Below are 26,527 nucleotides of genomic sequence, written 5' to 3' on the forward strand. Positions count from 1 at the left end.
TTACACAAATTAAGAAAAATTAATGAATAATAATAATAATTTTATAAAATTAAATTTATTAAATAGATGAAAAAGAATAATATTAGAATCATTAAAAAATTAAAATGAAAATTTAAAAAAATAGATGAAAAAGAATAATATTAGAGTCATTAAAAAATTAAAATGAAATTTATTAGAAATATTAATGAAAAAATAATTAATATCATTTTTTAATATTTTTTTAAAATACAAGATTTAGTACAGATGAAATATTATATACCTTCATGTATATAAAATTTTCGTCACGCCTCAAGTCTGTTATGTAATCCGAGCCACAGATAAATATGAACTTCCACCATGGGGTTATTCGGGTGGAGGAAAAAAATTAAGGAAGGAAAAACAAGTTAAGATAAAGAGTGTGTTTATAGAAAAGAAATGGAGGAGCAATAAGAAAGGAGGAGAAGAAAATACATGAAAAATATAAAATTGGAATTTGTTAGTTAGTGAAAATAAGAGAAAAGAATAAAAAAAATTTAGACTCACAATTTTATTTTTGACAAATGTGATGAAGTGAGCAGTGGCCAACTGTATGTAGTACACAATTTATGGCAATTTTTTACTATTGGTTAAAAAAAACACTACTGTAAAAAATTCCAAAGATTATGAATATTAATTCAATTTCATAATCTTGGGATTTCCCTGTGACGTAATACAAAAAAAATTAATGTTGATCAAGTAGATATTTTTTTTTGGTGTCAATGTTGAGTAGATATATAATTCCAATTAGATTGACTTATAAGAGATTAATCGAATTTTTTTTTTTACAAACAATGTTTTCTATTTTATAATCATTATTTTGGTTGAGGAGTGATTATGATAAAATATTTCCTTATATATGAGAAAGGTCTTCTACCAGATATCGTGCCAAGTGCATGCCAAGTGCCTCTTCGACGATTTTATTTTTTTTAGATGTCAAGTTTGGCCTATGATAAATGTTTTGGCCATATGTATTATTAGCAGACAAAGCTAAATACAGAAATATGCTAGTAAATCCATTGGAAGTATCAAATTCTCTTTGTCGGGTATAGGCAAGCCAACTTGACTTCATCATTATGGAATGATATTTAAAAACTTAAGCCAAAATGTATGTGTATACACAATGGGGAAAACCTTTAGTTATACCGAAAAGATTAAAAAATTATGAAATTGACTTGATGATTGAAAAGATGAAAGAGAAAAAGAAAGTGTAGATTCTTCTATTAATAAAAATTAATAAAGTAAAAACTGATAAAAGAAACCGAAATTGTTAACTTAATAAGAGTTTTTCCAAGATGATTTAATATATGTCATCATGGATCATTAGCACTTAAAAATATAAGTTAACTCAAAACATCACAAAATTGATTTCCATTGATTTAATATTCATTATTTTAATTTTGTTTATTTTAAATGATTTTTTTAATGAAATTAGAGTCAGGGATTGCAAACTTTCTCAATATGTGCTTAGGTAACTTCAATCTTATATCTCTAGAATCTTCCATAAACAAACTCCTTCCATTCGAGTAGGTTTAACTAAGTCTTTTTTGTTTATTGTTTTTTTTCAAATTCAACTTTTAGTTCCTCAATAAAAGTTGACTGGTTAATGTTTCTAAACCTTTAAAAAAAGTTTCATTTTTAGTCTCTTATACTTATTAAATAAATAAAAATAATGAATTTAAACTTTTATTTATAAGCTAAGAATTTTTTTTGAAAATATTTAATAATCTTGATCGGTCAAATTTTTATTTAATTAGAAACTAAAAATCTTAATGTAAAAAATTGAGTAACTAATTAGTCATTTCTTTAAGAACTAAAAGCAGAATTTAAAAAAAAGAAAAGAAACTGAAGACTTAATTAATTAACCCATCTCATTAAATAGGATTTAACCAACGTCTGTTTTCGCTAACAAATTCATACAGTCATAAGCAATTGATCTGAAACATTTAGGGTAGCAAGAGTCTCATCCTCTTTATCGATATGGTAATGGCTGGTGACCTCCTTGAGCTTGGTGACAGGAGCACCCTCCAAAGTCCCAATAAAGAGATTCCTAAATTCTAGTTCTAGATCTTTATTAAGTATTTTTCATTCTGTATTATGAGATTCAAATTTCAAAATTCTTTAAATATTTTGAAACGAAGTTTTTTTTAGCATGAAACATGTAAATACTTCTAAAATTATCTTTTCTCCTTTACAGATCCTAAGATTTCTAAATAAAGCATAAATTTAAGATATTTATGCTTAGTATAAATGTTAATTAGGAACACTCTTTCTAGCACTTACTCATCTAAAAAAATTATTTCCAACACTCTCTATCTCTCTATATAGATTGATTGAAATTATTTGAAATTACCAATTTTGATGAGTGTCAAGCTTAATTAATCATAATCATAACTTTGCTAGCCTGATGTAGTTAGTAGGCATGATGACGACTGCATCAAACTTTTGTGACTTAAAACATTAATCTTCAATAGATTGTTGAATCCTTTAACCAGCTTTGAAATTACCGGCAATATATATAATATTTTCTATGCAACTTGTTACTCTGACTAATACCATATAGGTAACACAATTTTTTTTTCTTTGACACTAAGAACAAATTTATATTTGTATAAACAGATATGCTTGAACGCATGCTATGGGCTTGACCAACCAAAATGTTATGTCAGGCATATCAACATCTATCCTTTCTTCAAACCAAAAGAAGAGAATCAGACCAAAAAAACATTCTATCCTTTCTGTATCTACAATCCTTCCAATAATCTGGATTTTTAGGCCTGGATAGATAAAATTAGAAAGAATGAGATTACCGAAATAGAGCATCAAATTAGACACATAAAATTAACGACAGTTGTTGATGCGAGTGATACTAGACTCGATTTTCTTAAATAAGATTTCAGGTAGGAATTTTGTAGATGAAAAAATGTGATTGAAAGAAAAAAAAAATTCCACTAAAGATATCTAGGCAGATTTTTTAACAAATATTAGTCATTAACAAAATCTATGAATACTCTATACCAACAACATCATAAAAAAAATTACTAGAATAGGAAAAACGCATTTACTAAACTGAGTTATAAATTTTAACAGCCTATGGTTGTTGTAATTTTTTTAATTAGTAGAAAAAGGAATTGGTCAGTACCAGATAATTAACGGGTGTAACCTATTGAAAAATGCTAATTAGTGCCTTAATGAATAAAATATGTACATAAAGTTTTCATTAATTTTTTTTATTAATACTAGTATATATTTATTGTGATTTTTAATAAAAAATAATCTATTTTGAATTCCTTAAAATAACTTATGAAGTACAAACGAATTTCATATATCAATTATCATTTCCAATATATTAAATATGGCACTCGGTTTCCTCAACGTGATAGCCACTCCAATCCTTACAGCCCGAGGACATTGTTTTCAACCATTTTCTATTCTTTTATATATTTACAAGACTATAGATATACCCCTGCCCATATTACACGTAACGTACTGAACCTGCTACATTCACCCTGTGTTTAGTTATTCATTAGAACTTTATCACTTGTGTTTGGTTTCACATTTTAGATATAATTTTTATGTTTTTGATATGATTTTCAGAATTAATAACTATTACTTCCACATCTCGTTTGATTCTTTCATTTTCAATAAGTTTCCAAACACATTAAACGTGGATAAAAATGTGAGAAATCAAAAAGCTAAGATATATTGCTTCTCCTTGAACGTAGATATTGAATGTGAAAATTTACTAATGCAACACACTCCCAAACATGTACTCAACTTGGAGAAGAGGAAGAATAACTTCAACTATGAGTGAGACTAGTAAGCTAAAAAAAACTTTAAAAAAATACTCATATCTACATTCTAATTTACCTTCAGGTATCCTACCGCATAACCACCTGATTTGATCCCTTGCACATCACAAGAAGTTTAATCATGATAATATTATGTTGGATATATATATATATATATATATATATATATATATCCAACAACCTCAAACACAAATGGGAGTGGATCCTCATCACATTTTATTTCCACAAATAATTATTGAAAATTATGTTGATGATTAAGGAATAATGAATAGGCTGTAGTATGGAGTCTGCTTTCTATTCCTTTTGGAGTGTTCTTTTTTTTTTTTTTTTTAAATAACTATTAAGCTATATAAGAGATTAGGTAAACAATTTTATTTACCAGAAATTGTGCAAAATTTTGATAGATGGATGCTAATTTAATTTGTGAAGTATTTTCAGTCTGTTCACGCTGAACAGTTAGGCTAGTACTTCAAGTATGTGAAGGGGTTACCTGCTCTTTTGGGGTTTCCTTGAGCCACTTCCTCTTAATACTTGGTTTCAAAATTTTATCTAAGCAAAATATTATACAAAATATGAAAAGGAATAATTGGTGTGTTGACAGTGCTAGGCATGAGATTGAACAGTGTCTGCTTTGAAACTCTTCACAATTCCTTTATTTTTAGTTATTTTTTGTTTGAATTTCCCCCCTATAACTTCATTACCTACATAAAGTGAAATCAGAAACATGAGACTCTCACAATAATGCTCATAACCATTAGTATAAAAATGCATAGGTCAACATTATTGGAAAGCTAAGTTTACAAATATATAATAAATATCTTCAACGATACGTCACTAACTATTGCTACGTATGTATACCTGAAAAGTTCAAATTTATTCCAATATACCACTCATTATTTTGATCATGTAGCATCCATGGTTTCAAATGAGAGAGGGAGGAAGGCAGAAGAAGACGAAGTACTAGTCTGTCCAATTATTATAAATCATATCAATATTAAATACACACAATCAAGCAACCACCACCACCACACCATGAAAAATAATGCTTAACATCAATAACATATAAACCATAAAAGAAATAATTAAAAATGGATTTATACTAATTCAATTTCCTTACTCGTCTTCCATCTCTTTCCTAGCTACTACCTCCTGCAGTTTCCAGGCTTGAAGTCAAACCCCTATTTCTCAAGAATATTTGTTCTTCTAACGCTCCATCCAATTCAGCACTTTTGCAAAATGGTTTCAAATTCTTCCACAAGGGACAGGTTCTCAAAATTATAAGGTTGACCAAGCTTTCTTTCATTTTTCCCCATAATCAGAGTTATAGGGAAACTCAATAGTGTTGGAGATCAAGGCAGAGAAAGAAATGGAATTCAGAAAAAATTTTCTGGAACTAGGTGGAAGATGAAGTGTTAGTTGGCATGATTCAAGTTTTACAGCCCAATGGGGTAACCTCTCTTTCAGATTATGATGGAGTTACCAGATATTTGGATATTAAGACTGGTTGTGGCATGTGTTTTTTGTCTGCTTATATTTATCAGATCGGCTTCTGGCTCTGCAACTGAAGGTTAGTAACTTAATACTATAATACTTTTAGATCACTATGTCTATACTAGATTTATTTTCCAATAATTATAGTGAAATTTTTTAATATGAACCCAAGGTCTACTGATGATCATAGTTAAAATGGGGGAAAGAAAGAAACTTCTTTGTGAGGATGTGGAAATAGAATTTGTTAGTTTCATACTGTCAATACTGAGAATCTTAAAACCATTTCACACTTTCTCTTTTTTGATGTTGCCCAATCCATTTTTACAAAATAAATATAATCTGTCTAATTTATTATGTAGGCTTTGAAAACATAGCATGCTGTGCTGATTCAAACTACACAGATCCCCAAACCACCTTAAATTACACAACAGATTACAGATGGTTCCCTGATAAAGGAAGTTGCAGAAGAACTAAAGATGTGTTAAATGAAAAAGTTCGACTGTTTTTTGTAGATGAAGGAAAGAGATGTTACAACTTGCCAACAATTAAGAATAAAGTATATCTGATAAGGGGCACATTTCCATTCAACGGTGTAAATTCTTCCTTTAATGTCTCAATTGGGGTAACACAGTTAGGTGCAGTGAGATCATCCGGGCTCCAGGACTTGGAAATTGAGGGAATTTTCAGAGCTACCAAAGACTACATAGACTTCTGCTTAGTGAAGGGGGAGGTGGATCCCTTTATTTCTCAACTTGAATTAAGGCCATTGCCTGAAGAGTATCTACATGATTTGCCTGCCAGTGTTTTAAAACTGATAAGCAGAAATAGTTTTTGGGGCACAAAAGATGAAATAAGGTATGCGATATACTTCTTTTGAGGTAAACTCCACCTCCATTTGTCAAAAAAGTGTATCTCCTAGAAATCTACAAGGCTTAGGGACTATCACTTTATGTTTTTTTATGGAAGCATCATATTCATACATAGAATAGATGTTAAATATAACATCAACATACTAGGCTTAGGGACTAACAAACTAATAACTAACATTTGCTGATAAAAAATATATTTAGGGGATATATAATTGCAATTTGTGTTATTCTCGCTTCGGCATGTTTTAGACAGAATCAATTTGAGCAGCATGATGCTTGAATCCTACCTACAAAAGCATGAGATAACCTATGCTTTGCCTAAAAGAAAGAACTGTAAAATGCATGGTAAAGTTGTGCCTTGGTAACTTGTTGGTCATGGGTTCGAATCCGGAAACAGCCTCTTTGCATATGCAAGGGTAAGGCTGCGTACAATATCCCTCCCCCATACCTTCGCATAGCGAAGAGCCTGTGGGCAATGGGATACGAAGTTTTTTTTATCTGAATTAAAATAACAACAAACAAAGAAACAAAAAGCCAGGATTCGTGTATATATCACTCAATCCATTATAATGTGACTTACAAGAATTACTGTTGCCACTTTGTTCTGGATATCATAAATGGTGCAAACTGCAAAAAGGATGTCAATGAGGTGTATCCTTAGTTTCTCTTTGAAGTGAATTGTGCTTAGTGTTTGGTCTATTAACTTTGTTTTGCTTCTCTGATGCCATGGACTATGTACATGTACACAAAGGTCTTATAATATGGCTATTTACCAAATTTTAGGTTCCCAACCGACCCAAGTGATAGAATCTGGAAAGCAACTTCAAGTTCATTATCTGCTCTTCTATTGTCTTCCAATGTCAGCAATTTTGACCTCAAATCCAATGTGACACCACCTCTACAAGTCCTCCAAACAGCTGTTACCCACCCTGACCGATTACAGTTCGTCCTCAGTGGCCTTGACATTGAGGATAATGAATATCGTGTATTTCTCTACTTCCTAGAATTAAATAGCACTGTCAAAGCAGGCAAAAGGGTGTTTGACATCTATGTTAATGGTGAGATTAAAAAGGAGAGATTTGATATATTGGCTGGAGGGTCCAACTACACATACACTGTCTTGAATGTTTCAGCAAATGGATTACTTAATCTAACCTTGGTCAAGGCCTCTGGAGCTGAGTTTGGACCCCTTTTGAATGCTTATGAGGTCCTGCAGATGCGATCATGGATTGAAGAGACCAACCAAAAGGATGGTAAGTCTGTCTGTTTTTGTTTTCCTCCTTTGTCTGGGTGGGGTTGTCACATTTAGTTGTTTTACGTTCCATCTTTTTATTCATTTCTGCACTTAAATTTGCAGTAAGGATGAATTTTAATTTGTAACCAATCTTCAATCTCTCTCTTACACTAACGATTTTTACTTCTTTAGTGGAAGGGATTCAGAAGATTAGAGAAGAATTGCTGTTGCAAAACCAAGACAATAAAGCACTAGAGAGTTGGACTGGAGACCCTTGTTTTTTCCCCTGGCAAGGAATAACATGTGACGGTTCAAATGGTTCGTCTGTTATCACTAAGCTGTAAGTCCTTCAATCCTTGTTAAAATACTGCCACAAGTATATCAACTAAGATTATGGCTTTAATGACCCAACATTGATTTTCATGCTAGAAATGAAATGTGACCCCAGGTGAATTTTACCCACAATGCCAGTGATTTCAAGCCTAGGGATTCAACAACTCTCTCAGATGAGAGTTTTTGGAGAAAAGACAGATTTTTCCTTCAATAAACACTTTCTTAAACATGCCCTTAGTCTCACAACTATGTTTATGAGAATACCTAGTCAATGACTGAAATAGATAATGGCTTTAATGCATCCTCCATACATGCTTTAATAACCAATCAATATCTCTAGCTAAGAAGGTTCTTTAGATAAATCAAGTCTTCTCTTTATGTGCTTATTCCCCTTTTCATAAGCTGTCTATTATAATCTACATTTTTTTCCAGGGATCTGTCTGCACGAAATTTCAAAGGACAAATTCCTTCCAGTATCACTGAGATGACCAACTTAAAACTACTGTATTGCCTTCAAAGCTCTTGTTCAAATGGTTCTGCATTTATTTTTGGTGGATAAACTGGGACAGTCTGTTTTATGACTTGATGTAATTATTTGGTTATGTGCAGAAACCTGAGCCACAACGATTTCAATGGTTATATCCCCTCGTTTCCACTGTCCTCCCTGTTGATATCAATGTAATTATCCCTTCTAATGTTTAGCTATGACTATGGATGACACAGTATGAATTATAGTACTTTTATTATACTGGTTAATGTTATCATAAACAATAAACAGAACCATGCAACTTAATTACTTAATGGAATTGTGTGTAAGCATCACTGTTAGATAGCTCAACCAGCATTTACCTGAAATTTGATTTAGACAGATGGCAACAAATAACATGATTTAATAAACAAGTTTGGTTCCTAGACTACATTCTCCTTGAAGCAGCGAGGAAACATAATTGTGTAGTTTTACATGGATTGAGCATCCTATACACATATGGACATAATTGGATTAGAGCTAGCACTCAATTCAAAAATCCTTCTGATTTGATGATGCTCTAACATTCATCCTATGCATAACTAACTTTATAGCATCACTTCAGTAACAAGAGGTATAAAATATCAATGCTTTAAGCATTATCTATAATATTCATGTGCATTCTAACCTTTATTTCTTATGATACTTTAGTAGGTGCAGATATGCCTCAGTGGGCAGTGTCTGTAGGAATAATATTTGGAAAGATATGATTTAACATTATCATGTTATATATATTGCTCTTATTTCTTCCTTCCTTCTGTTGATTGATTTAAATTTAACGAGCAGAGATTTGAGCTACAATGATCTTATGGGATCACTTCCAGAATCAATCGTCTCACTGCCACATCTAAAATCGTTGTAAGTATTTATATGTTTGCATTCTACTTCATCTATACCAGGAAGCCACTTTTAATTATTTATTTTTTAATGTACTTTCTACAAATTTAGCTTGTATTCTATTCATTTATAGGTATTTTGGCTGCAACAAACGCATGAGCAAAGAGGATCCAGCAAATTTGAACAGTTCACCAATCAATACTGAGTATGATACTCTCTCTGAAATGAAACAACAAAAGTTTTAAAGCACAATTTGATATTTTATTAACATTAATATTTCAGCTATGGAAGATGCAAAGGAAAAGAACCTAGATTTGGACAAGTATTCGTCATTGGTGCTATTACATGTGGATCACTTTTGATTACTTTGGCCGTTGGAATCATTTTTGTTTGCCGCTATAGACAAAAGTTGATTCCATGGGAAGGATTTGGTGGAAAGAACTACTTAATGGAAACAAGTAGGCATTTTGTCTTCTCTAGTCCTTGATATGTGTCTCTGCATTCTAAAACAATATATTTTCTTTTAAAATTAACAAACAAAAATATAATCACTTCATTCTTTATATACAATCTCAGATCATAAGATATTAAGATCAATAGTCTTGAAGGTTATCATCTTTATTATAGTACATGGTTTTACATGCATATTGAATTAGTTTTTAACTTCTATTGGCTTCAAAAAACATGCAAGATAAAATATGAATGAGCGTCTGCGGTTCTGCAGAAAAATTGAAGGAGCCATACATCTTTAAATTGCATTATCCTTCACTATTTTATATCACCATAGCCTCTGTTCCCAACATCAATTCCATTTTTCTTCTATTGATTCGCTTGTAATCCATGCACATAACTAGAGCAAATTTAGGGTTAAGCTAGCATTTCAGTCAGGAACTCACTCATAATATTGTGTATAATTAAGAAAGTAATGAAGGGGAAAATCTATAGAAAATTAACATATCTTGTGCAAATTTATGCATAAATGACACCTGAGCACTTTGAACAACTAGTGACAAGAACTTCAAGGATGTCAGTGCTGTCAATGTGTCATGTAGGTTTTGTTCAATCTAAACTGAATATATGACATAATTTTCTACAAAAACATGCAGATGTAATATTCTCTTTGCCAAGCAAAGATGATTTCTTAATAAAGTCTGTATCAATTCAAACATTCACTTTGGAAGATATAGAGGTGGCCACAGAAAGGTACAAAACTTTGATTGGAGAAGGAGGATTTGGTTCTGTTTACCGTGGCACTCTAAACGACGGTCAAGAAGTGGCAGTGAAAGTCCGGTCAGCCACATCAACTCAGGGAACTCGAGAATTTGATAATGAGGTACAAATACAATAGACATTTTTAGTTTATTAGATTATCTAAGTTCCCATGAAATGTTCCTTTCTAAAAAATTTAGGCAGCAACAGTTATTTAATTAGTGACAAAAGGAGAATATCTTATATTCAAAAGTTCCCATGAAATGCTCCTAATTAAAAAAATTTAGGCTGCAAGAGTAATTCAAAAGCTGATGTTTGCATCCCGGCAAATGCTAAAGAAGAATATAAGATACTCTCCTTTTGTCACTACATTCCAGGCTCTTACACACCCCAACCCCTCTTCATTGAAATTTTTAACAATTGCCTACTTTTCCACCTCACACCATCTGACCAGTCTGTGATGTATCTTGCAGCTAAACCTACTTTCTGCAATACAGCATGAGAACCTGGTGCCTCTTCTTGGTTACTGTAACGAAAATGATCAACAAATTCTCATGTATCCTTTCATGTCCAATGGTTCTTTGCAAGATAGACTCTATGGTAAACATTCCAAAATCCTTTCAGCTTATTTGTTTTGGTACCCATTAATTCTAAAATTCAACTTTACAACAGGGGAACCTGCAAAGAGAAAAATATTAGACTGGCCAACTAGACTGTCTATTGCTCTTGGTGCGGCACGAGGCAAGTAATATGGTGCTTTTATTTTTACTAAGCTGCAGCAAATTTACCTAATCAACACATAATCTTGAATCCTATCAGGAAGGAGAATAAAATAAGAGGCACATCGATTTCTCTAATGAATTAAAAACTTGAGAAAATCATATGAAAAGTGATGAGGATTAACTGATTGACAATGATGGGGAAAATCATATTGGTTTCTATATAGTTTATAGTGTTTCAGATGGAGATATTTGAGGGGGAATACTGGAAGAATATGATAAATCACATGCACTTCATAATAGTACTTTCAGGCCCAATGACAACACTTTGAACACACTCTTCAACTATTACCGCTTCAATTTCCTTCAAGCAATTTCTTAATTTTTGTTTTAATAATTTTTTGGTGTTATTGACACTGTTGAGTGCTGAGGTTAAACTTTCAGACCCAATTTCTGAAAATGATTTTATTGGTTCATCATGGATCTACTTGGTTAAAAACCGAAACATGGCATGATGCATGCTTAATTTTCTTCACAAGCTTAACTTATTTGCTGACCTAACTGTCTTCATTACAATTTTCATCTATAACATGTTGCAGAAGATAGAATGTTAACAAATTTTATGATTAAGCAGGTTTGGCATATCTTCATACATTTCCAGGACGTTCAGTAATACACAGGGACGTGAAATCAAGCAATATACTTCTAGATCATAGCATGTGTGCTAAGGTTGCCGATTTTGGTTTCTCAAAATATGCTCCTCAGGAAGGAGACAGTAATGTTTCCCTTGAAGTAAGAGGAACTGCAGGGTACCTGGATCCTGAGTAAGTGAACATCTTGGATCATGTCTTTACCAGAGCTTCTCATACTGCTTTACTCCCCTTTGAGCAAAAGATTATTACACTTCCCACATAAAGGTTTCTAGGAATCAATTAATCATCTTCAAATTTGAAAAACCCTAAAAAACAAAAAAATCATATGCAAAATGATTGCCCAGACTTTTACTACATTGTTTGTGTCATGGAGGCACTGTCAATCATAGAGAGATTGATGAAATATTTCTGATTATATTTCCTTTATGATGTGTATATTTATTCATAAACAAACAGAAGCTAGACTGCTCCATATATATCAGTAACTACAAATTACAAGGGATAAGAATCTAACACTCCTATCCTACTCCTATATGTTTCCTGTGTTACAGCTTGTAACTATGACCTGAACAACTTTCAAAATAGCTGAAATTTATCCCTGTGCAGGTACTACAAAACCCAGCAATTGTCTGAGAAGAGTGATGTTTTCAGCTTTGGCGTGGTTTTACTTGAAATTGTGAGCGGCAGGGAACCTCTCGACATAAAGAGGCCACGGAACGAGTGGAGCTTGGTTGAATGGGTATGGTCCATGCCTGAAATTTTGTATTTTACTGGATTGTACTAAATCACATTTTGTTGATGTCACTAAGAAATAACTTTGCTTGCATTGCAGGCTAAGCCATACATTAGAGTATCAAAGATGGATGAAATTGTGGATCCTGGCATCAAGGGAGGATACCATGCAGAGGCAATGTGGAGAGTAGTGGAAGTAGCCCTGCAATGTCTTGAACCCTTCTCAGCATATAGACCAAACATGGTTGACATTGTCCGGGAGTTAGAGGATGCTCTCATCATAGAAAACAATGCATCAGAATACATGAAGTCAATAGACAGCCTTGGAGGATCCAACCGCTACTCTATTGTCATAGAGAAAAGGGTGCTGCCCTCAACTTCATCAACAGCAGAATCAACCATCACAACCCAAGCCTTGTCCCACCCACAGCCAAGATAGTAAATGGGTGAAAATGGAATTCTTTTCATTCGTTTTTCTTAACAGCTTTAGTCATAATACATATCAAATAGTAAAGGAGAGAATACTACTCGTTTTTGTGATTGTACTTTCATCCACTCTATGCCTCTTGAAACTAATCTCTCTTGCTTAGCCTCATTTTTATGAGTAATAAATTGGGTCAAATGCAAAAGGCCATATCGTTTGCCAAGTCCAAACTTGACTGGTAAAGTTTGCGTAAACCAGATTGTGATTTAATCTTAAGACAGTTCAACCGTGCATTCTACAAAGCTATAGATACATTGGTTGGACTTGACTAATTCCATAAAGCAGGACGAACACCTAAGTTTGTAAGGAATATTCTAAGTCCAGCCTAACAATTATTAAGAGTTCCTTTATCTCTTTTTGTTTGGGTGGAAATAAGTCAACATAAATGATGGTGACTTGCATTTTCTTTATTATTATTGTAGAATCACGATTGAAATACTAGAGATAAAATTACAATCGTTGTGCATAAGGATCTTCCTAGATCAACGGTTTCTTGACGAGGAATGTGTTGAGCAGAAAGGGCATTCAAAAAACTTAAATCTTAACGAATTTTTCAAGTTTTGGGTTGTTCCAACTCTAAAATGGCACGGAGGGGAAAGAAAGGTTTTATAGTATTTTGTGAAACAACATTATTAAAACAGATACTTAGAGAAAACAATTTCATTGGAAACCAATCATCCTCTTTCTTTGAGTTGATCGCGTCCCTGAGGCACCTATTTCTTTGATGGGTACTGAACACATGATTGTCTCTATTAGATTGCATAGTTTTTAACGAGTTATTATATCCTTATTACGATATATTTATATAACATGCTTTTACAACTTATTTTTTTCAATATTCTTTATGGCATTACTATCTTATCTCACCCTATCTCCTTCTCTTTCTCCCAATCGAAGAAAAAGTTATAGAAAACGTGTAGTAGTCAAATTTCTCATTTTTAATAGATAACTTCAAAATGTCCTTATAGACCAAATAAATCATATTTGGACAAACGTCCTAGTGCTGGATTGAATGGGGTGGGATAATGTACGGCAAAAGACATTGTCAGTGGCACCTGATTTAATCAAAGTTTTTCCTTTCAGTTTCTGACAAAAGGGGGGGGGGGGGGGGGGGGGGGGGGGGGGAAAATTTTATTTTTTCCTCTTCTAAATTTGACAGATAATTATTAGTGATAACATAGAGCCAGTTTGCACACTCTTCTTCCTCCCCTTGCCATGTTATGCAGCAGAAATACTAAAAGTTTGCGCAAGAATTCATTTCCAATTTTAAAATGCAAGCTTGAGTTCCTTAGTTACAGTAAAGTCACAATAATTTTCCCCTCCAAGGAAAAAATTGACCTACACAATCATATTGAACAACTAATCACCGACACTTTTGCATGATCAACTTCATAAACTATGCTGTTTCTTACATGTTGAATTATGTTTCCTTAAGAACACTCATATTAGAACTAGAATGAGAACAAACAAAACAAAAGGAGGGAGAGAAGAGATTATGTAGGGGAAGTGAGATTGAGCAGAAATAATGCGAGTCACTCAGAAGAAAAATAAGTGAGGCCCAGTTGTCGTCCAATGGCTCAAAAAGAATGTTGTTAAGAATGTGAGAAAAATATGTTAGGGATAGTAATAACATTCCTTAAGCTGTATATGGAAAATGTCAAACTAAGGAAACCGATATTATCCATTTCTATCTAGAGGAAGAATTCCATATTCTGCCAACTGAGCTTCCTTTTCCCTAGAAAATGGAAGGTAAAATAATACTCTAAATCAATTGATGTATTCTTTCCATTACTACAACTAAGAGTCTGAGATGAGTGATTTCCCAGACCTCAAGTGATTGAGTCTGTCATGAAAGTATGTCACAAATGAGAACAGAGAGGGCGGCACAAGAACGGCGAATATGTAAGCTCACAGCACAAGTGAAAACACATGACTGCATTGAAGGGATCAAGGGACTAAGTTAAAAGGCATTTACACACGGCAAACAGTGTAAAAATCTGAGAATTGCAACAACCCGTGCTTATGAGCCATAGGATTTCGTTTCTCCAAAGTTGAAAATAAAGCAATGCACTTAACTATACATCACCCAATAAATTGCAAAACCAAGTGCTAGAGTTACAAAACAAAGCATGACACTAATCAAACACTTCACTTTTGCTTTATAAACGACTTACATATAAAGAATTCCATTTAGATTTTACATTATAGGTGGAGAGTGCTTACAACACAAAAATCATGTGGCAAAAAGAGAAGGGTTGGCCGAAGCATTGCCCACTTGAACTTCAAGCAGCTCCAATCTCCGCTCCAACACATCCAGCTTCTCATTTAAAGACGCCAACTTGCTCTTCGTCGTAGCCTCTGAAAAAACACGCATTAAATGTCAACGGGGCAGAATAAAAATTCAAACTTTGAGGTGCTTTCGGCGTGATTCAGTGTGCTCCAGCACTCAGGGATACCCAATTATGTGAAGGACAAAGTGGTGGTGTTGCTTCATGGATAGATAAAACGACACCGGGATGGGTCGTTCTGCAGAGTGGGAAAAGGAAATGCGTGTGTACCGAATTGGACGAGGAAGTCGAAGAGGCGACGAACGTTGAGAGAAATGTGAGAGATGAATTCGCGGTTCTCCCAATCGGCTTGCACTGCGATTCCCACGTTCACTGCGTTTGTTATCCCTCCTGCGCGAGCCATTTCTTCTTCTTCCACGCGTTTCCAGATCCAATGCTGATGCACTCTGCAGATTAGAATGCACAGTTTACTTCCCACACCTCTCTTTCTCTTCACTGAATATATATTTTCTGAGTTTAATTTTGACAAATGTAATTTACACTCTTATCTGAATATATCATCACCGAAGATAATTATGTCGAGTCTAATATAGTAGAATTATTATAAATAATAAAGTTATTCTTTTAAATATTTAAAGTTGTATAATATGACTCAACCAAATCTTTTTATTAAACTATAATAACGTCAATTAGTTAATCCATGTGATTGAGACACGCATTTGATGATACTTATAAATTACTTTAAATATTATTTCCAAATTATTTTTTATAAAAATAATCTTTTTAACTATATATGTTTACATTGTATTCCCAATGATACAAATTAAACATGAAATTAAGTTTTGAATATAAAGACTTTAAAAGATTTTTATGATATTCATTAGTTGACAGGTCAACTATAATTTTTATGATATTCATTTTGGTGTGTTATTTAATTGAAAGATTCTACTTTTTGACAGTAAAAAATATTGTTCTTTTCTTTATGTGGTGGCAGGAGGTTACAAAGTGAGTTGAATAATGGTAGTAGTGACTCGCTTACCCCACCTACGAAAAGGAAAGCAATGGAAGACTCGAGTACGTGGGGTTGACTTCACTGGTGCAATACCAACTTACTTGATAGCTAGTGAGAGAAATGAAGATAATCCTAATCTAACCTAACCCCATCTTTCAATTGAAGGTGCACCTTCCATTATAATAATGACACTTTTCTTTATATTAACTTTTGTTTTAATTTTTAAAATAAAAATAAGGAAAAGTTTTTAAATTCATTTAGCAATAATAATTCCTGCTGAAATAAAATGTAAAGTCACTCTTTTCTTATATTTGATTCTTGCTCTCGCTCGTGTAATTTATTTTTTCTTTTTCCAATCAACTTGAATACGGGCAAGGATAGTTATAAATGCTAATTTTCATTTTGTTTCACCATTTTTTCTACCAAATGTAATACTTTAACATTAAATTGAAACAAAGGTTTCTTCTTGGTAGGATAGCCCACCCACCTAGTCACCCATCCATCCACCACTACGCAAGACGTGAAGGAAAGGAATACAAGTTGTTAGAATGTAGCTTTCACAATTATCTAGCAACTACTAATTCTTTTAGGCTCGTCGATTGTGTTGGTTTTTTTTTTAATGGGTAGATAAAGTGTTGGTTTAAGTGATAAAAGAATAAATGTTAAAAAGTTTATCACGGAACAACGAATTTCAAAATTTAAATATGGTAAAATTAAGTTTAAAAACGTGACATAAAACTATGTATGAAAGTGGCCAACTCTATCTATCACGAAGCTGCAACTTGTAATAGGCCATTGTGCCTAAGCAATGCATCTGGTGTTGGTTCTCTCCCACGGAATTGCACAAAAACCTGCACACAGCAACATTACATGTTCAACACATTAGGTAAACATAGGAATGCATATATTGAATTTGTCTTATTAAAAAAGTGGACAAAACAGATTAAGTTGTGATGTAGTGTATCTTACATCTAGTGGTGGCTTGCCACCTCCAAGAGCAAGAATGGTCTCCCGGAACTTGCGCCCCGTTTCTTTAACAGCCTGTGTACGTATTAAGACGTAATGATCAAAATATCAAACATGTAACAACCGGTCAAGGCAGAACAACCTAACCAAACATGGGTCCAGGATAACTGACATCACTCAGTTTCATTATTATAATACTACCTACTGTCTTTTTTTTTTTAATAAGAAACAAGTTTTAGTGTAAAATACACTAAAACTTGTTTCTTATAAAGAGGATCGGAGGAAGTAAATACTTAACTGTACAAGAAATATTTAGAGTGTGCAGGATCATTACCAACCAAGGAAAAAGAAGCCAGAAGGGAGAAAAATATGTATATAGGAAGCATATCTAGTGAGAGTAAAACAACAAGCTAGGATAAACACTGAACAAAACTCAGTTAATTTCACCGAATTCTGATTGCATATCCCATACAATAATGTTGGATAAACACTACTAATTTAACCAGTAGTAACTTTATTGAAATGTGATTGTTCATTATGATGTCAAAATTATTGTGATTTACAACACACATGGCATACATACAACAGTGCCACTAGTCTAATAAATAACAAATTAAAAAAGGAGCAAACATTCATTTTGAGATTCCATTGACATCACTTCGGTCATTTGATGATTTGAAAGATAAGTGACATCAACTTAGTACTCCAATCATGGGAAGTAACATTAAAACGTCCATTGGGATTAAATTGATGTCAATTTCTTTAGAGGAGGACTAGGTCCAATTTCTTCAGGGACCAAATGATGTCAAACCAGTCTTTTAGGGAACAAAATGGTAGTTTACACTTAAGAGAGTATAGGTAATATATGGAACAGTAAACATGGAAAATAGGGGATTTTGAACATTAAACACAAAGGCAAGTCCCTAAACAGTACCCCACCACCTCCCCAAAAAAAGAAAAAAATATACCTTGTCATTATCCAATCCAGCATCCTCAAATGCAGAGAAAGCATCAGCAGACAGCACCTCAGCCCACTGCATAACAGACACATTCACCATAAGATATAAATAGTTCTTTCTCCACTCATTGGTGGGACAGGGAGAGTTCTATACAGGAAAGGGGAGTCTACCACAATCATAAAAGAAAAAAAAAAGTGGAAACATCCAAAAAAGATCCTCAAGACACAACAAACGTGAATCATCATTAAAGCAATGCAGAATGTACCTTGTAACTATAGTATCCAGCCGCATATCCACCTAACAAATGCAAAACCCAGAATAAATAAATTTAGTTTTGTTGAGACACTAGCATAATTACAAAGAGAAACAAGAGGCACAGCAAACCTGCAAATATATGGCTAAAGCTGCAAAGGAACCTATCCTCTGGTAATGGAGGAATCACTTGGGTTTTCTCAGAAACTCTGTGGTCAACATCATAGATCGACTCAGGTCCCCCTGGAACATATTTTGTATGAAGTTCCAGATCTACAGATGCGAATTTTAACTGCAAATTATATTTATGGACATAGATTAGAAGGCATCATGGAAAAATAGATATTTTAAAAACATAACATAATACAAGAAAGAAAGGTCAGAATCAGCATTAAAAACTACGAACAATTAACATTAGATTGAAGCCTTACAGACAAATTAGTTCATAGCTCACTTAAGAATAACAGAACCCAAGAAAATACCTCAACGAAGAAATGCAATTATAAATGAATTTTATTCCATCCTTTAGAAACAAACAACTACAGAAAGAAATTATTTGGGGTAACAAAGTGTAACTGTTGCAGATTATACATTTTTTTTCTTTTTTTTTGTGTGGGGGGGGGGGGGGGGAGGCTGACACACTGTATGTATCTAAAACTGATAGAATATGGAATAAGGGATGGGAGATCCCCTATCTCAGACTGTTTCTTTAGACTACCAAACCCAAGTGGACAAACTAGTTATCACGTAATAAAGTTCTGAACTTGAATTGAAGTAGTTCTGCTTTGATAGTACTAAACCCAAAAGATGCCATGGTGAACCAGACAAGAACATAAATTTGATAAGTTAATGAGAGTAACATATGCAACTTTCAAATAAAATCCAGAAAGGAATAGCCAACCAAAACATTCATACTGACCTGTCGAAGACTAAGAGAGCCAGCTCGAAATGTCCTAGCAGCAACAAGCTTCAAATATACTTCTTCAGGGAGACTCTCCCCAGTTTCAAAATGCTTTGCAATGCCCATTAAAGTTTCTCTATGGTAACAAAAAAAAATGCCGTAAATACAACATACATAATGCTCTGGTTAAAAAACCATAATGTTACTTTACGAACAGAAGATACTGATATGAAACTCACCACCTAATATTAGCAGTTAAAAGGGATTAGGTCACTCAACAAACAAGCCTAAGAATGCCCAAGTACCCCATAAAGGTGCAATAGAAAGAAGTTGAAATGTTGAATATAAAAGCAAGAACAAGCAATGCTGACACAATGGATAGTTGGAAAGAATCAATTTTCCAAAACATAAGGCAAAAGTTATTCAGAAGACATTGATCAAAAAGAGGATCAAGCATAGCATATAATAAAATATATGGTGGGGAATAACATACAAGGTTCTTTCTTCACTCAGGTTATGACAAGAGGAAGGATGAAAATAACAACAAAGTAAGACAAGTAGAAATATTTACTTACCTATGGTAACACCAGTTTTCCATGAACTGAGAAGGTAACTCAACAGCATCCCACTCTATCCCTCTAATACCAGCAACCAGACCCTCATCTTGCTTAGTAAGCATATGTTGAAGAGCATGACCAAATTCATGGAAAACAGTCTCAACCTGAGAAAAAGATAGTGTAAACCATAATGAATTTATAGATAAGTGCACAAATTAGGCTAATTCTAGTGAGTAACGTATTATATCAGTTGATATTTTATCAGGCCAAAATTTTAATATTTTTTTTTTATGAAAAATTAAATATGAGCAACATGATAACCCAACCCAACCCTACCTGAACTATTCTGTTTTTCATTGCACATTAATTTATGAATATTTTGATTGCAGTGTGATCAAGATATAGTGTTATTCAGCAGGGTTTCACAATGCACTTTAGCTACTGGTCCTCCCACCTCAAAGCAGCTTTCTAAAATTAGGGAGTGATGATATTTGTAGCAGTTTCAAATAGCTTTGCAGGGCATGTATATTTCCTCTATGGGTTCAGTCAGATTCTTAGTGTTTTGAATCTGCTGTATACCTATCCTCTATATGTACTTTAGTACCTCTGGTACTCATCTATAATATATTCCTACTTTTGCTGAGCAAAAAAAAAAAAAAATAGTGTTATTCAGCTTAAATAGCCTAGGAAACTCTTTTGTCTTAACAGATAATGATCATAGCAAAAATTATAAAATAGACAAATACATCATGTAAAATTGAGGTTACCTCACGGAATGTCATTAGACTTGGCTTGTTTCCTACTGGAGGAGTTTGATTGCACACCATGTGAGCAACAGGCAATCTTGCTGAGGTGCCATCACGCGATAATACACGACTACGAGCAAAGACTTCATTCATCCATGCACCTTGCCTTTTTTCAGCAGGACGACTATAAGGATCAAAATAAAAATACGCAATTGGACTACCAGAAGAATCCTTAACACAGAAGAACCTGACATCATTATTCCAGACCTGAATAAGAATACTTGTGTTAGGAAGTTTAAAATAGATGCTCCTCATACAAGAATCGAATCTTAACAGAAGGGTATCTAGTTTACCGGAGCTAGACCATCAGCTGGCTCAATTTCAATGCCAAAAAGTGATTTTGCAAGGTTAAAGAGTCCATCCATAACCTTTGGCAGAGAGAAAAAGGGACGCAGTTCTTCCTATGAGATACAGCAGCAGAAGCATGAGCAGTTAAAAGGCCAATAAAGTGTTTACATTAAAAAAGAAAGACTGACACATTAATTAAAAATAAAAAAATATTGTTGAACAGCAGGTACACTAGTCAATGGTGTGTACAATGATTAGCAAACCATAAACTGTCATTAGATGGTGGGAGGAAGAAAATCTTACATGTGGTTGGCAATTGACATGCGTAGAAATAATAGCTTTCCAAATTTAAAAAGTGCAATTACACAAATTATGAACCTTTCAAATATCACATTTATGAAAACATGCATTCATTGGATATTTTATCACAGCAACAAATATTTTGCAGGCTTATGATAAATTTTTGATACTGTACCATAGGAAAGAGCATTCAAGTGTATAAAAAGTGATAACAATTCAACAGCTAACAAAATAGCTGTATAAAAAGTATTGATTGCATGAATAATTCTATGCAAAAACAATGTATTAAATATTAAATAATGTGGAATGGAAAATAATCTTTCTTCTAATCATTCAAAATTTCATTGTTCAGTGTAACAGTTAATTAACCTTGTTTTCTTAAAGTGTTTTTTTATAACTAATAAATGAGAGAGAGAGAGAGAGCAAGATAGCAACCTCATTAATATCATATTTTGACTCACGTAGCCTCTCACTCCAATAGGTAATGTCCCAATGAGTCAAATCACCAGCTTCCAATGCTCCCTGACTTTTGGAGAATTCCTTAAGGTCTTCAATATCTGCGAGGAAGAAAGATGCGAAACCTAAGTTATTTCCTGATTATAGGAAGACACACCTATATATAAAACCAAATGTAAATAGACAAATACAGTCACTTAGAGCATGTGTCAGACCTAATATGTGTTGGAAATTAGAAATCCTTCCAAAAGGACATTTTTTGTTTCTATTTTGGAATAGCCTTTATTATGTTTTTAGTCCCTGAAATTTGAGGTGAATTTGGTTTTAGTCCCCCAAATTTCTAATCCCTCAAATTTGAAAATATCGGTTTTAGTCCTTCAAATTTAGTAATTTACTGTCTAGGGACTAAAAACAGTTTTGAAAAAATCATTTCAGCATCTCAAATTTAGTGATCAGAGAATAAAGACGTATTTTCTTTCAAATTTGAGGGACTAAATGACTTCTGTCTCTTTTTTAATTTGGGGGACTAAAACCAAATTCACCCCAAATTTCAAGGACTAAAACATAATTAAGCATTTAGGATAATGACAATGAAAGGCTAACTCCAGAAAGCTTATATGCAATGCATTTTCCCCATACATAATACACACACACACACAATTTAAAGCCTGATTCAAACACAAAATAAGCACATCTTATACACAATACCTTGCACTGCAGCATCCCAGGAAGACCTGCGAAGCTTTTCAAGAAGTTCTTCTGCTTTATCAACAGTTGCCATTTTGGTTGCCATGCTAACCTGAAAGATCGATTATACATTAGGTCATTAGCAACCTATAACTAAATTGTATTCTTAATATAGCATATGAATCATACCTCGGCATAGTTATTGTAGTTTAGAAGCTTGGCCTTTTCCAACCTTAGCTTTAAAATTTGATCAATTATTCCTGTATTATCCAAATCTCCACTAGATGCACGTGATACATATGCACGGTAGATTTCTTCACGCAAAGAACGGTTGCGAGCATGTTGCATAACAGCAATAAAACTAGGAGCATCTAATGTAATTATCCATGGCCCATTCTCAGCGGTGGCATTTTCATGCCCCTGCATTTGCCCATTAAGTAACCAGAACTCAACATAGCTGATTTTCATACCTTGAGAATATAATAAAAGTACAAAACATGTCAATATGACACACCTTGGATACTGCACTCTGTGCAGCCAACCCAAGAGCAGTAGCAGGTAATCCTTCAATTTCCGTCTTATCAGTGATTAGCTTTTCAAACTTCTTTGTTGCATCCAGAACATTTTCCCCAAACTTTTGTGATAACTTTTCCAGCTCCTATGGATGAAATCAAGACAGAAAATAAAAAATAAACATAAAAGAAAAGAACCATTAATTGAAATTTTGTTAAGTTATGAAGTCCAATCAGTTTGCTTCTGGAATTTGAGCACAAGAAAAGCATTATTTAATCACAAAAAAATTATTACTTGGTTTAATTTGGAGTTGAGATATTAAGAAAAATCATCCACTGTCATGAACTGCTAATAAAATTGGGATTTAAAAGTGCTGATAAAAGCTACCATATATGTTTTTTTAGTTGTTAAAATAAGTTAAATAACACACTGCTCACCTGTTCAATTTTGTTAAAACTTTCTCTTTTATCATCTTCAAGAGAAACTCCATTAAGAACAGCCTCCTTTATTTGGCCTGCAAAGGCAAAAGTATTTTGTTATTTGGTAAATGTAAAATGGCGAGCTCCAAATAATACATATGTTTAAAATCAAGTGAACGGTGAATGGAACTACACTTCGAGATTTAGCATGGCATCATGAGTATAGATTATAGAAGTTCCTCAACAACATGTAATACAAAGTACCATGGATATTCCATATCACAAGTCAAACACCAAAAACTAGAGCACACACAATATCTCTTTCGCACTGTGAAGCTCAACATCAAATTGCCAAATGAGCAGATCCATAAATCAGAAAATTTTACACCAACTACACACCCAGCACCTTCCATCTTATTAAACAAAAGCCTAGAAGCTGAGCAGCGGTGTCAGGATATAACCCAAGAGCAATTTCAAGCAACTTTTAGCATAAAAAACATGGCAGTACTCAAATAAATTCACATCACAAGAACAGCACAACAACAAGACATCTTGATAACTTACTTTCAACTATACGTTTGCGAGCATCACTAAGTGTCTGCCAATTAGGAGACTCCTGAATGGCTTTGAACGCATTATAAATAGGTTTGCTTTGACCCAGTCTAAGCTGAAACTTAACTTTTTCTGCCTGCAAACAAAAAAGTAATCCACTAATCCTTGTTAGCGCATCAAAGGTGACGACCTAAAACAGAAACACACACAAGATATACCCCACCCCCAAAAAAAACCGAAATTCATGGCTCATGTGTTATAACTGAAGCGAAAAAAAGAAATTAAACCCATAAAGCGTTACACTATACCCCAATTGCACAAAAATAGTAAATATACTAATACAAAAACATAATACTGCCCACCAACCACCAGAATAAAAGAAGAAAAAATGCACAAATACACAAAAAAAAGCACCCAATTTGTTTCATTTTATTTAAAAAACAATACCTGCACATCTTCAATAGCAGAACGTAGCTCCGAACTATCCTTAACAGCCTTGAGATGATTAACCATGCCCCAAACTACAGATAACTGGTCAATGATCTTCTCCAACGGTTCCACCAACTTTGGCCACGACGGTTCCACGCTGCGTTCGAGTTCCTCCAATTCATGTTCCTACCAAAAAAACACCCGTCGAGCAAACCGACCCCCAAACCCCGAATCAGCCACGACCCATTTACCGAAACCCGGATCAGAATCCAAAACGAGAGAAAAGGAAGGAGCTTGTTATTGTTACCAGCTTGCCGAGGAGGGCGCGAATGCCGGGTCGCACGTGTTTGGGCTCAACGACATCGAAGGGTGGGAACACGAAATTCTGCAGAAGAGGATTGCCTTCGTCTAATGAAGACGCAGCCATGGAGGGAGTAGAAAGGGAGGAAGAAGCGCGAAGAGGGGAAGTGGACTTGCGGAGTGTGTGGAGGCAGAAGGAGAAGGAAGAGGACCAGAGGGGACAAGGGTGGGATTTTGGGAATTGTTTGAGGTGTGAAAGGGAACGATAAGTGCGGTTTAAGAGTGGAGGGATTGAGCTAGAGAAAGGGAGAGTGAGGGTAAGGCGTGTTGCCATTAGCATGTTTGCTATAAGAAGGGCACCCACTAGAGATGACCGTCTCATTTTGGAGAAGGTTCTGTCTCTGTATAGAATATTTTTTTGGCCAGGTTCGAGAAAAATCTCTTTCGTGTTGAATACTTCTTTTTATTTTTGTTTTCCTTTTTTCTGGTAGTAATTATTCTCACATCCAAAGTCAAGAGACTAATTTGAGAAGAACAAAGTATCAATTAAGGGATAATTTTTCTCCTCACAAATGCTACACTTGCATAATCAAGAATCGAACTTTTGTCCTATGCTTAAGGCACTCAAGTTATCGTATTATAAAGACTAATCTTTTTTATTATATCTAACTTTCATTAATTTTTATTTGTCATTTTAATAATAAAGTACTACTATCAAGTATTTACATGATTTAGAAGAAGTTAATTTCTCACAAAATGATGAATTAAGATTTAAGATTCACAAATCTATTATAAAGTGTCTATTTGTGTCTTGAATATAATTATTTTTTTTAAAATAATATTATTGTAGGAGAAAAAGTAATTATTAAGTAAAATGTTGAGGGCATTTTTTTTGCTTTTTTAGTATCAGATGTAATTTTATTTTACAGAAGCAATTGATGGCATTTTTGAATTTTACTTTAGACTTTTAAGAATATAAGTTGAACAAAAGCTACAAGCAATGAACTTTAAAGAGTTCAAATGGAGTAAGGTATTTGACAACTTCTAGATTTGAGTCCTTACTCGTCTTTAAGGCGTTGTAAATGTAAAGTCTTATTTTTTTAATTCTAGAGGTTTTTCATGCATTGAATTCGGACGCCATCTTTTCTCTGAAATTTTTATCAACAGAGAAAATAAGTTTGAGTTTCCCTCAGATCATGATTTAGATTTTTCCAACGTAAAACCAGATACGCAATAATTTTAAATACTCTTGTCTAAGTTGTTCATCTTAGCTCTTAAGCTTGGATGCTTTGTTAAATTTCGAATATGCTAAGGTCACTTGTGAAGATTTTGTTTAACGTTGGTTCGGTGTGATGATTCCCTTGTCTTGTTTTGGTTTTGCAAAGTCTCTAAAATGACTAGTTTTTCCACATTTTCATTCGTCGTAGTAAAGCAATAATGTAACATGTTGCATTGGGCTGATAGTATCACTGTAAGGTTGTATATCAAAACTGATCATTGATCTTAGAATACCCTATGAGGTAAGAGAATTCGAATCAGCACCGAGCTGAACTTCATGCAGTGAAAGAGGCTGATTGGATTAATGGGAGAATATCAACAATTCTTATCATACTAGCTATCACTCCAAAGGAAGTAGGGAAAAGTAGTCTTTTAATCTGCAACCACAATTGCAACCGAAACATTAAGATTTTTATGGTTTCTGAAACCATATCTCGATGGTAACTACAGCCACATTAGTCGTATTAATCCGTAATTTTCTGTAGTATCAAATATCATGACATATCAGTAACTGCAATTTCAAAAACAGAACCAGCTAGTGGGTATTATAGAAATTTGGTCAGTTTAAGCCTTTACTGCATATATGTATGATGTATCTATGCATAGATCAAGTTTTTCTAGACTCATGCATATAAAGGCTCCTGGCTTAT

General features: G+C 33.7%; 3 protein-coding genes across 8 annotated transcripts; 1 reads left to right on the forward strand and 2 right to left on the reverse strand.

Annotated features, from left to right (window-relative positions):
* Positions 1 to 3,697: 3,697 nt before the first annotated feature.
* LOC100785557 (protein BRICK 1) lies at positions 3,698 to 15,777 on the reverse strand. Of its 6 annotated transcripts, XR_005886236.1 has the most exons (4): positions 15,473 to 15,766; positions 15,138 to 15,272; positions 4,686 to 4,792; positions 3,698 to 4,528 (listed from the first exon to the last, which is right to left on the reverse strand). XR_005886236.1 is itself a non-coding variant. In XM_006572926.4 (3 exons), exons 1-2 carry the CDS (start codon positions 15,603 to 15,605, stop codon positions 15,148 to 15,150), a joined length of 258 nt encoding a protein of 85 aa, XP_006572989.1. In that variant the 5' UTR covers positions 15,606 to 15,766; the 3' UTR covers positions 3,698 to 4,528; positions 15,138 to 15,147. The 6 variants fall into 6 exon arrangements, 5 of the variants coding, with proteins under 5 accessions (XP_006572989.1, XP_003517200.1, XP_040860685.1 ...); XM_006572926.4 differs by lacking the exon at positions 4,686 to 4,792; XM_003517152.5 differs by lacking the exons at positions 3,698 to 4,528; positions 4,686 to 4,792 and adding an exon at positions 9,483 to 9,620.
* SYMRK-ALPHA (symbiosis receptor kinase SymRK-alpha) lies at positions 4,789 to 13,108 on the forward strand. Its single transcript, XM_003517145.5, has 15 exons — positions 4,789 to 5,394; positions 5,678 to 6,173; positions 6,971 to 7,440; positions 7,614 to 7,761; positions 8,187 to 8,258; positions 8,364 to 8,432; positions 9,067 to 9,138; positions 9,251 to 9,322; positions 9,400 to 9,575; positions 10,224 to 10,450; positions 10,800 to 10,926; positions 10,999 to 11,067; positions 11,680 to 11,869; positions 12,305 to 12,437; positions 12,531 to 13,108. Exons 1-15 carry the CDS (start codon positions 5,295 to 5,297, stop codon positions 12,867 to 12,869), a joined length of 2,760 nt encoding a protein of 919 aa, XP_003517193.1. The 5' UTR covers positions 4,789 to 5,294; the 3' UTR covers positions 12,870 to 13,108.
* A 1,126-nt stretch (positions 15,778 to 16,903) lies between the features above and the next one.
* Positions 16,904 to 25,028, reverse strand: LOC100776634 (probable cytosolic oligopeptidase A). Its single transcript, XM_003517134.5, has 17 exons — positions 24,607 to 25,028; positions 24,318 to 24,485; positions 23,883 to 24,006; positions 23,337 to 23,413; positions 22,901 to 23,044; positions 22,576 to 22,806; positions 22,408 to 22,498; positions 21,679 to 21,800; positions 20,949 to 21,056; positions 20,617 to 20,862; positions 19,868 to 20,013; positions 19,311 to 19,428; positions 18,524 to 18,683; positions 18,405 to 18,436; positions 18,149 to 18,214; positions 17,184 to 17,255; positions 16,904 to 17,065 (listed from the first exon to the last, which is right to left on the reverse strand). Exons 1-17 carry the CDS (start codon positions 24,979 to 24,981, stop codon positions 16,982 to 16,984), a joined length of 2,364 nt encoding a protein of 787 aa, XP_003517182.1. The 5' UTR covers positions 24,982 to 25,028; the 3' UTR covers positions 16,904 to 16,981.
* Between the last annotated feature and the right edge of the window lie 1,499 nt (positions 25,029 to 26,527).

Source organism: Glycine max, chromosome 1, assembly GCF_000004515.6.
Source record: "Glycine max cultivar Williams 82 chromosome 1, Glycine_max_v4.0, whole genome shotgun sequence".
Classification (NCBI taxonomy): domain Eukaryota; kingdom Viridiplantae; phylum Streptophyta; class Magnoliopsida; order Fabales; family Fabaceae; genus Glycine; species Glycine max.

Excerpts from the sequence above, each read along its gene's own strand:
- SYMRK-ALPHA (XM_003517145.5), top strand. The coding sequence starts at position 5,295 with ATGATGGAGTTACCAGATATTTGGATATTAAGACTGGTTGTGGCATGT. Across the intron at positions 6,174-6,970 it reads GGCACAAAAGATGAAATAAG|GTTCCCAACCGACCCAAGTG; the intron begins GTATGCGATATA and ends ACCAAATTTTAG. Across the intron at positions 9,576-10,223 it reads GAACTACTTAATGGAAACAA|ATGTAATATTCTCTTTGCCA; the intron begins GTAGGCATTTTG and ends AAAAACATGCAG.
- LOC100785557 (XM_006572926.4), bottom strand. The coding sequence starts at position 15,605 with ATGGCTCGCGCAGGAGGGATAACAAACGCAGTGAACGTGGGAATCGCA. Across the intron at positions 15,273-15,472 it reads CGACTTCCTCGTCCAATTCG|AGGCTACGACGAAGAGCAAG; the intron begins GTACACACGCAT and ends GTGTTTTTTCAG.
- LOC100776634 (XM_003517134.5), bottom strand. The coding sequence starts at position 24,981 with ATGAGACGGTCATCTCTAGTGGGTGCCCTTCTTATAGCAAACATGCTA. Across the intron at positions 18,215-18,404 it reads CTGGATACTATAGTTACAAG|TGGGCTGAGGTGCTGTCTGC; the intron begins GTACATTCTGCA and ends TCTGTTATGCAG. Across the intron at positions 17,256-18,148 it reads CTGGATTGGATAATGACAAG|GCTGTTAAAGAAACGGGGCG; the intron begins GTATATTTTTTT and ends ATACGTACACAG.